The sequence below is a fragment of the Pimephales promelas genome, chromosome 4 (genome assembly GCF_988280905.1).
Source record: "Pimephales promelas chromosome 4, fPimPro1.hap1.1, whole genome shotgun sequence".
Lineage (NCBI taxonomy): Eukaryota > Metazoa > Chordata > Actinopteri > Cypriniformes > Leuciscidae > Pimephales > Pimephales promelas.
In genome coordinates, this window is record NC_142772.1 from 20186341 (window position 1) to 20196614 (window position 10274).

Consider the following 10274-nt stretch of genomic DNA (forward strand, 5'->3'; position numbering starts at 1 on the left):
CATGTTTGTGCAAGCCGGAGAGTTTTATACATTTAATTATCACGGATTCTCACTAAACAAACCAACTTTTAAAGGTGAAACTGAGTAAGAAAGTAATTTAAAGATACACTTTCGTCACACGATACAATCAATCGTTTTAAATGCTAAAAGTGATTATAGACCAGTGTTGGCTGTAACTAATTACGGAGTAATTTAATTACTTTTCCCTTGAAAATGTAAAGTAAGGGATTACTCTTCATTTATCTGTAATTTAATTACAGTTACTTCTGATGTAATTCAGGAAAATACTGTGTATAGATCAATCCGATCTCACAGCGATTCGTATGCATTTTATGAGGTGTCTAAATCGTACGACCACACTCGTACAAATTCTTATGAATTATTGTAAAATATGTATGAAAAAAGTGTGAAAACAACAAAAACAATAGTGGGTTTAACATCAAAATGTATTGTCTGATGTTAAAAAGTATGTTTTTAAAACCTTTTCCACCTTGGTCAGTTTAAGGATAATTCATGCAATTTTATAGTATTTATTTGAAAGAATTAACACAGATTCATCATGTCTATCCTTGTATTATTCAGCTGGTTGAGATTGATATGGGATTTTGAAAGTAATTAAATACTTTTTAGAGTGTAATTAGTACAGTAATCTAATTACACTGTTGAAGAGGTAATTAATTACTTTTTTAGAGTAACTTACCCAACACTGTTATAGACATCATAGCATTATAATGTACAGTAGGAAAATTGAGAGGATATTGTATATTCATATATTGTGATTTGTTAAAGATTACATTAAAGTGTTCACTGAACGAAGGTGATCTAAATACCGGGATCACCGATATTAGAGGAAATAATCATGAACAATTAAATATACTCTACTGATATACAGTATCATGTCCATTTTCTTTTTTTTTTTAAACTAAAGTAAGACTTTTATTCGGCAATGATGTATTTCCACAAAAACATGAAGCAGCACAACTGTTTTCAACATTGATAATAACAATAAATGATAAAACAAAAAAATCAGCTATATATTAAATCTAATATATTAAAATAGATAATTCATTTTAAATTGTAATAATATTTACTGTTTTTACAGTATTTTTGATCAAATAAATCCAGCCTTGGTGAACATGATCTTTCAAACGCATTACAAAATCTTACCAACCTCAAACCTCAACCCCAAATACATGATGTATGAATAAGCCACACTCAAACAGACAGTACAAATCTGTATGTGCTCCTATATACCAACAAATCTGATGTTTTGCTCGGTTCTCCACACAGTCCAGCCCACCTCAGGTCTGCTGCAGCCCGCGATCATCACCGTCTATGTCATGTACCTCACCTTCTCAGCGCTCGCCAGCAAACCCATTGAAAGTGAGTAAAAATACTCTCGCTTTCACACTCTAACTGTCCTGGGTGTGCCTCTCAGTGGTCTGTGGTGTGGACAGAGCCGTAAACAGAGGCTTCAGTGATGCAACTTATTAAAATCAGTCCTGTGCTCTGTCTCTTTCAGCGGTGGAGGAAAACGGATACAATGTCACTGTCTGCGTTCTTCCCTTTAAATCAGGACTGAAGAGCGACACTAACATAGTGACGGGGATCGGAACGGTCATACTGTTCGGCTGTATACTGTACTCTTGGTATGAGCAATTTTGTTTTCTCAGCCTCAACTTAAAGGAATATTTCATATAAAAAAAAAAATCCAAGATCTATACCGGTATTGGTGATAACTGTGATTACCGTTATAATAATACACATCTGATAATATTGTAAATATTCCAGTGCCAGGAACTAATCTTGTTGCCACCAATTGTAAAATAAGAGAAAAAAAGAAAAGAATACACAATGTGTAAAATTGTCAGAAGAGAGGACAGACAAAAACAAGACACACTACCTATACCCCACAAGAGTTAGAAAAAGATAACCCAGTTTGCAGGAAGTGCCGAAATAAACGGTAACGCTTCCTTTTACAGTCTAGTTACCCATGTAAATACTATGTACTTATTTTAGTAACTACAATTACTGGGTAATAATTAGTATTAACCCTGAACCTATCCCTGTTCCATGTACTTGCCTTATATTAGCAGTACTTTCTAGGTAAGTACACTGTAAGTACTGTACTGTAAAAGGAAGCGGTACCAAATAAACTCATAGAAAAAAAAAGTTTTAGAGAAATTCTTAATTTGAATACCTAGGAAGCTGACTTCTTCACCATAAACAATTTGAACAACCTCCAGCTGTCAATATAATATAAAACAATACTACAGTACCTCTAGGCAATTCCCATCCCAAATACTGTATATAACAATATAATACAGCAGTGTCTCTGGGTAATTCCCTTCCCGAACACATACAATACAATACTATACTTAGAAGTAATTCCCCTCCCGAAGTATGGTGACGGCGTCCCATCAAGAAGATACTATCACTACCCCAATTCACACGTGAGCACCAGGTCTTTAGCATCTATACACTCTTCTCAGGTATACGCTGGCCCGACAGTGTATTACAGTACCTCACAACACTATCACTGACCCTGCTGTGGTTCTCTGAACACCAGACACGACTCCCAAGTTGCTCTTTGTGGGAATAAAAGTTGTATTCACAGCTGGGAGCTCACTGGTTACAACAAGCTAGAGAGACTCTCTGACCAGAAATGTACATTTATATCTTACAGTTAAGTAGAAATCAATGTCACTTCAAGTCTACTTTATTGTGATTGGTTATACTGATTGGTTTGTAGTGATCTAAGCTCATCATATGACTGAGTTACTGTGTTGAGCACTTTTTGTGTAAGTCTAGATTCTATTGACACACATGGTCTTTAACCAAGTCTGCACTTTTTTGCACATTCCATGTTGAAGTATCCTTTAATTCAGACATTAAATAAAACATTTCCGTCACGGGTTCTATATAGAACTGTTGGGTTCTTTACTCAATTTTAAATTTAATGCCAAAAAGGTTCTAAATAAGGAGAAATTTCTTAAATGATTGCATAATACTTTCATGTTGAACAGGCAGTATGTATGTTTTATAATTTTAATCATCAAGATTAATTACATTTAAATCCATAAAATGATCCCAAGATGGAAAATCCTAAAATGTTCTATATAAATGAAGCTCCTGACAGAACCCTTTAAGGTTCTATTTAACCTTTTCTTCGAAGTTCGGAAAATCTGATATTGTGATGGCCCTAATCTAAACTGCATTCTAAAAAAAAAAAAAAAAAACATTAAAGTATAATACAAGATATATCTTAGTCCATATAAATCATACACTGTTCCAAAAGTAGTTCTTGTGTCAAAAAGTGAAGTTGGAGTAATTTCCTCGGAATATTTGAGCGTAAATTTTTTTTTTTTTAAAATCTCCAAAAGTTTTGTTCTTTCATAATCAAACCAAACCTTGTGTTCTACTGAAGAAAAAATATAATAGAGTTTGGAAAGACGCAAAGATGCATAAACGACAGTATGTTGTACTGTATGTGTGTAACTGTCCCTTTAAATATGCTCAGATGTTTTTAGTCTGAATGCAAATCCCGATAACATGTCATTTAAATGGGTGATCCCAAAAACTTAACCCAGGAGGAATAGAAACACGTAATTATCTGGCTATGACAAGATGTTCATTTAGATTTAAAAGCAGGTAGTCTGGTCGGAAGGGAGTGAAGATTAGAAGCTCTCAAACTGTCAAGACGTGAACGCACATGTGTTTCTCATTAACTGCAGACATGTCTGCTGACTGAAGCTCTCTCTTTAGAGCCGCTCCTTTCCACCAGCCATATTTACACACATATGTGATTCACAGCGATATGTGTTAGTTATCAGCCCAGTGATTCATTGTGGTGTCTCCAGTCGAAATGCTTTTGCCATATTTCCAGAAAAATTGACTTGTTTTTTCGTCTGGTTCTGTCTTGATGAGTTGTAGTCTTGGGAATGTTCTGCTTTTACATTTGATGGTTAAAAAAGAACACTGCCCCCATGTGTCTGATGTAATTTGACTTGACATAAAAATACTCTTTCCCTCCAGTTTGATCTCCACCACCAAGAGGAGTTCAGCAGCCTTGCAAGTGTACAGGAACGACATGCCTGAAAATGAGGTGATCGTTTGCTTACCTTTGTTTCTCTCTTAGTTTGATTACATCAAACTAAATCATCAATCATGCCATCTCTTCTTTTTTTTTTTTTTTTCATTCAGAGAGCCCGCTGCTGCTTCTGCTGTGTTGATGATACAGGCAAGATGCTTATTTTAACCTACACCAATTTTAGTATTTAGGAGATCACTTGAAGATTTAGGAATAACCCATTTTCAATATTAATTTGGATGGTCTAGATCAGCGGTTCTCAAACTGGGGGCGCTAGGGGCGCTAGGGGGGCCGCAAAGAAATTCTAGAATATGAAATTATTTAAAAAAAACTATTTTACCTGTATGTAAGTTTGGATTGTCCTATGTGAAATCTGCATTGCATGATTTCTTTTATATTGTAAAACTTGTATAAAATTGTATGTCTTCTATATTGAAAAAGTATTTCTTTAAGTAGAGTAGAATTTTTTTTTTTGTTTCTTGCTGAAAAAACCGATTGCTGTTCAAATTTGCAAACCAAACTTGAGCCACTGTCATTTACTACCTTAAAATGTAAGAAGTTTAATGCACTTTTTTACAATCAGCAAATTAATTTTTCAGTGTTTATCTTTTACTATGAACATCACAAATGTTCAGTATTCAATACTTTTGTCGCACTTTTCAGACAATATTACTGTTAACTGTCAAAACCATTTTTTATAAAAAAAAATGTTATATTTAATGAAATGTACAATTTAACTAATTTTGTATATTCAAAGACATAAAGCTAAAAACAGAACTGTTGTTCCAGCATTGTACAAATTCATTTGTTTTTGGTACAATCTAAAATTTGTAAGTAAAATTGTACGTTTGAGGATGTTTTCGTCATGAGTTTTCTTTAGGGGGGCCACAAAAGGATTCACCCTACACAAGGGGGCCTCCTCCTGAAAAAGTTTGAGAACCACTGGTCTAGATGGATAAAAGGGTAGATGGAGCCTCTAGGTGGTGAAGAAGAATTACTACAGGTTTCTTAAAACGGGTATTTTTTATATATGTGTATATATATGCATATTTTCCAGAAGATTATGATGATGAGAAGACCGCAGGAGGGCAGAGTGTGAAGTATGATGAGAAAGATGGCACAATCTACAGCTACTGGTACTTCCATTTTGTTTTCTTCCTCGGCTCCCTCTACGTCATGATGACTGTAACCAACTGGTTTCAGTAAGTATATACAAATGGGTTTTTTTTCTTCACTTTTTTATTTTATATCTCGCACCAGTTGTCATTCTGAATAAGTTATTTTAGTAAATAAGGTTTCTATTCCTCAAAAAATGGGTGAATAATTAGAAAGTGAATTATGTTCATTGGGTTAAATTATTGTCTACATACACTACCTTTTTATTTTTTTAAATAAGACTCTTATGTTAACCAAGGTTGCATTTATTTGATTAAAAATACAAAACAAACAGTAATATTGTGAAATATTATTACAATTTAAAATAACTGTTTTTTATTTGATTATATTTTAAAATGTAATTTATTTTTGTGATGCAAATTTGCTTTTGTTAGCATCATTACTCCAGTCTTCAGTGTCACATGATCCTTCAGAAATCATTCTAATATGCTGATTTGCTGCTAAAAGAAACATTTTTTTTTATTTTTTTCAATGTTGAAACCAGTTGTGTCAGGATTCTTTGATGAATAGAAAGTTCAAAACAACAGCATTTATTTATAATAAAATGTTTTGTAACTTTTTAAATGTATTTACTGTCACTTTTGATCAAGTTAAAGGGTACATATCATGCTTTTAAATCATTAATTTTTACTTATAAATCATACATTTGTGGTCTATATAAAACATAACTGCAATGCTTGGGTCTGAATTCCTCATTATTATAGCTCCACAAGCCCCTCTTCTACCCCTTTTCCGATGTGCGTCTGTGAGTGACCCGTTTCAAAGCGGCCCCTTTAAATAAAAAGGAGTTGCGTCTTTCCCCGCCCGCTCTCCAGGTCGATGAGTTCACACTCGGTTCAACTCCCCCGCGTTCGGCCATTATTGTAGTTTGATAAGAGATATACGATTATATACTATAGCTTCAAAGAACATTTTTAGTCACTCGTTAACAAAATGTCAACAACGGAAGACTTGTCCATCAAGCCTTACATATTCAAGCCAGAGCGAGCGAGTTGAAAAAGACAACAACGAACCTGCAGAACAACGTCTTCATATGGATGCAGTGGTATCTAAGTTAACTATGTTGTGTTATTAGTGAAAGTCGACTATTTCTCTTGTTAAAACAAGCACACTGACAAGATAAATGACTACAGTCTAATCTTACCACTAAAAATCTGTATTAATAATAATATAATAACTTGCGTGTAGAAAAGCATCAGAAAACACAGCAGCTAAATGATAGAAGGAATTTACCCCTCATTCAGACGAAGTCGATCGGCAAACCCTTCTCTATACTGGCGGAGGTTTTTGAAGTGGGGATCCTTGAAGTGCTTCAGGTCACTACATCCAAGAACCGAACATTTTGACTTGCCCTCTTGTAACTTCTGCATCATTGAGCTCGGACTACAAAATCGGAGCGAAAAAATAATAATGGTGGATTGCTCGAAGTGTTGGGCCAGTAGTCAATGTCCTTATTTGTCAGTTCCGCTCCAAATACGGTGACGTAATTGTTCAAAAAACGTCATAGAGAACAGAAAAATCTGAACAGGTTGAAAAATATGACCAAAACAGAATATAAAGATATAAACGAAGCACCTGAAGAGAATAGTTTCATCTTTTCTGTACTTGAAAATGCATTTAAGGGCTAAAAAAGTGGATTTTGCATGATATGTCCCCTTTAATGCATCCTTGCTGAAAAAAGTATTAATTTCTTAAATTTTCTTTCCCCAAAAAAAAAAAATAATAATAATCTTACTGACCTTTTGAAACTTTTGAACGTTATGGTAGTAATATTTCACAATATCGCTGTTTTTAACTAAATGCATCCTTGGTGAGCAGAAGACAAAATCCCAAACTTTTGAACGGCAGTTTATATATAAGTAGTACCTGAAATGTATATTTTTTTTTACATAAAATAATTAATAATTCAATTAATGTAGTCAGATAATTGTATTATATTTGCGTCTAATTTTACCATTAAATTCCTGTAACCTAATAGAAGCCCAGTATGCAGTTATGAAGAATACCAGAATGCCAGAGGTCACTGTTAATATTCATATGATCTTCTCTCTTTGCAGTTATGACAACGCAAAGATCGAGAGGCTGCTGGAGGGGAGCTGGTCAGTGTTCTGGATCAAGATGGCATCTAGTTGGGTCTGTTTATTTCTGTACATGTGGACCCTGGTGGTTCCAATGCTCTTCCCAAAGAGATTTCAAGCCTAGAAACCCTTCACACATTACCCAGTATCACCACTGTCCATTTACAACTACTGTGTGTGAGAGAGAGAAAGAGAGAGAGAGAGAGTTTTGTCTTTTTTATTTGTTTTCTTAGTTTTAGTATAGTAAAGGCTCAAATGCTGCTTATGTTTTGTTTAAAATTAATTTCCGTGGAGATATGTTACAGAAATCATGTTACGGTTGCTCCCATACTGATGTAGGGCTCTTGTTTACCTCATAACGTGAAGTTATGAAAACAAAGCATTGCTCAGGCTCACACATCACCTGTAAGTGTCTTGCTTGTTACGCTTTTCTGTTGGTAGCTGAAGAATTCTATGCAAATCTGTGATTTTCATTCAAGAGTTTGTCTGCATTTTTTAATGTAATATTTTTTAGGTTTTTAGTGTTTTTTAGGTATTGTATTTCACTACGGGCGTGTTTTACTAAGGTAACAGGACTTTTCATTTGAGTAAATGTACCTATTTATTAACTAGAAATTATGATTAGGTAGGACACTGCGGCCTTTGCAAGACCACGGGACTATGCCGTCTATCAGGGGGAACAAACCAGATGAGAAATTACAGTGCAAGGTTATGCCAGTACATGTATGTGAATAGATTTACTCATTTGAGAGTTCTTGTTGTCGTATTTATTGAAGCACCCTCATAGTTTCTTTTTCAGCCTGCGCCAAACCAATATTTCCAAATAAGTCTGCAACATTCCTAAAGTTTCCTATCTTTTGGTTTCATCTTCAATCTCAGGTAGTGATGAAATCTACATATTTAGCATATGGTATTTCCAGTGAATCATACCATTCTAAGTAAAGTATGTTACTGCCATTCCCAGTTCAGCTTAATATGATGATTTGAGATGGACAGGGAAAACCAAGGCCACAACATTATGCCCCGAAAACCTAAACTGTCATACAGATTGTTATATGTCTGGCCCATAGCAACATTGAAACTATAAATTGTTACTTACTTTCCCAGTTTTGTTACAAAAATGGTGCTTTAGACCATGGATGACCTGTAATATTATATCTCAGCAAGAACACATTTATACCATATTTTATACTTATAAAGCATTGTTACAGCTCTGTACAGCTATTGTATTTAATCTTTCAGAGGTTTTTGTTGCTGTAAGTGTATGTGTTTCTTGATTGTGGTGTTTACATAGTTACTGGAACTGCCCGTATTAGACGCACTGTAGCATTCCTGATGCTCCCTGGTAGAAAAAAAGTGGTTGGCGTTGTCGTTGATGAAGAAAATACAATCTAGAACTGGAATTATTTTGACATTTTATGGTTTTTTCCTGTGTAGCAGTTGTATCTACCCTAAATGTTTTGACCAAACAGACAAACCAAAATCTCTTCAGGATGTCCGAGTCTTTCGCTAGAATTGGAGCTAGAATGTCTTTACTTCTGAATAACTTCTCATAAATGCCCTAAAGAAATCTGTCTGATGATGTTTTTGTTTGTTTCGAGTGAAATCGAGAAAATGATTGCCTTAAACACTACATGTTACAACTGCATCAAGCTATACTGTTTTATGTAACCTGTGAATAATTTGGTGCTCAGTATTTGCTTTTAACTGTGTTTGTCTGGATTAAACATTATGCTTTCCTTTATTTACGAATATGCTGAACATAAACGTGACATTTAATTGCAATATGTGCTTTATGTAAATAGTCCTTTGTAAAGATGACCACTAGGTGTACTCATAGTATTGCAAACAAAAGGAATCTTGCGCTTTGTGCTGTTCTCACTAATTTCGCATGAAAACATTATAATCCAAAAAATATGTACAGTAAGTTTAAAACAATTCTTTTCCTCATTTATATGACTTGATTTGTATTATTATTATTATTATTATTTACTTTTCCTCATTATTTCAACATGTTTCATGAAGGGTCAAATGAGTTTAACTGTTGCAGGATCAAACCCATATTTTTAGTGTTTTTATTGGTATTTCCAGTTTCCACTTTCAATAAAAAAAGACAAATTAATAAAATGCTGTTGTCTATCGCTTTATTTAATGTTTTTATATATGAAAAAAAAAACATTATTTATGTCATTTAGTGGTGGACAAAAAAGTAACTTCTACACTCGCCTAAAGGATTATTACGAACACCTGTTCAATTTCTCATTAATGAAATTTTCTAATCAACCAGTCACATGGCAGTTGCTTCAATAGGGGAGTATCACGCTGTTACATAGTACTTCTGGATTCTGTGATCTTTGTGCACTGCCACTTCCGTTGAATCACCGATCTCGCTGGCGAACTGATGAAGGACTACACTAAGTTTATTTATACGGCATCCCTGGTAAATTAGTCTGATTCACTAAAGTTCCGGCTGCAAACAAACGTGCTACCTTGTTTTATTTTAAAGTTTTAATCCACTTCTTCCTTATAATCAATTCAGTTTGGGAATCCATGAAAACTTAAGTAGGGTTGGCCGTTGTTGGTTAGATTTACAAAGTGGAACAGAGCAGTGACATAAATAGCATTCGTCTCAGGCATTGTTGAACTGCATCGGAAGTGGACATGCACAAAGTTGACAAATCCCGCCCATGAAACCCGGAAGCGTGATAATCCCCTATACATTTTGGGTTGTGGTCCTGGTTAAGACAATCTCCTGAACTCCAAACTGAAGGTCAGAATTTCTGCTGAGACATTCAGATGATAGTCATTATTTGGTGTAAACAGAATGAGAACATGGATCCATCATGCCTTGTTACCACTTTGCAGGCTGGTGGTGGTGGTGTAATGGTGTGGGGGATGTTTTCTTGGCACATTTTAGGCCCCTTAGTGCC

At 34.7% G+C, this 10274-nt stretch overlaps 1 protein-coding gene across 2 annotated transcripts in view; it reads left to right on the plus strand.

Moving 5' to 3' along the window:
• The window catches only part of serinc5 (serine incorporator 5), a 31800-nt gene extending 24192 nt beyond the window's left edge, over positions 1 to 7608 (plus strand). Inside the window, exons 7-12 of one of the 2 annotated variants that reach the window (XM_039662546.2) lie at positions 1291 to 1383; positions 1523 to 1649; positions 4036 to 4105; positions 4204 to 4240; positions 5148 to 5292; positions 7324 to 7608. In XM_039662546.2, the coding sequence (XP_039518480.2) occupies positions 1291 to 1383; positions 1523 to 1649; positions 4036 to 4105; positions 4204 to 4240; positions 5148 to 5292; positions 7324 to 7468 (617 nt within the window). In that variant the 3' untranslated portion in view covers positions 7469 to 7608. The remainder of the gene's footprint in view (positions 1 to 1290; positions 1384 to 1522; positions 1650 to 4035; positions 4106 to 4203; positions 4241 to 5147; positions 5293 to 7323) is intronic. The other variant, XM_039662547.2, reaches the window with a different exon arrangement.
• The last annotated feature ends 2666 nt before the right edge of the window (positions 7609 to 10274 follow it).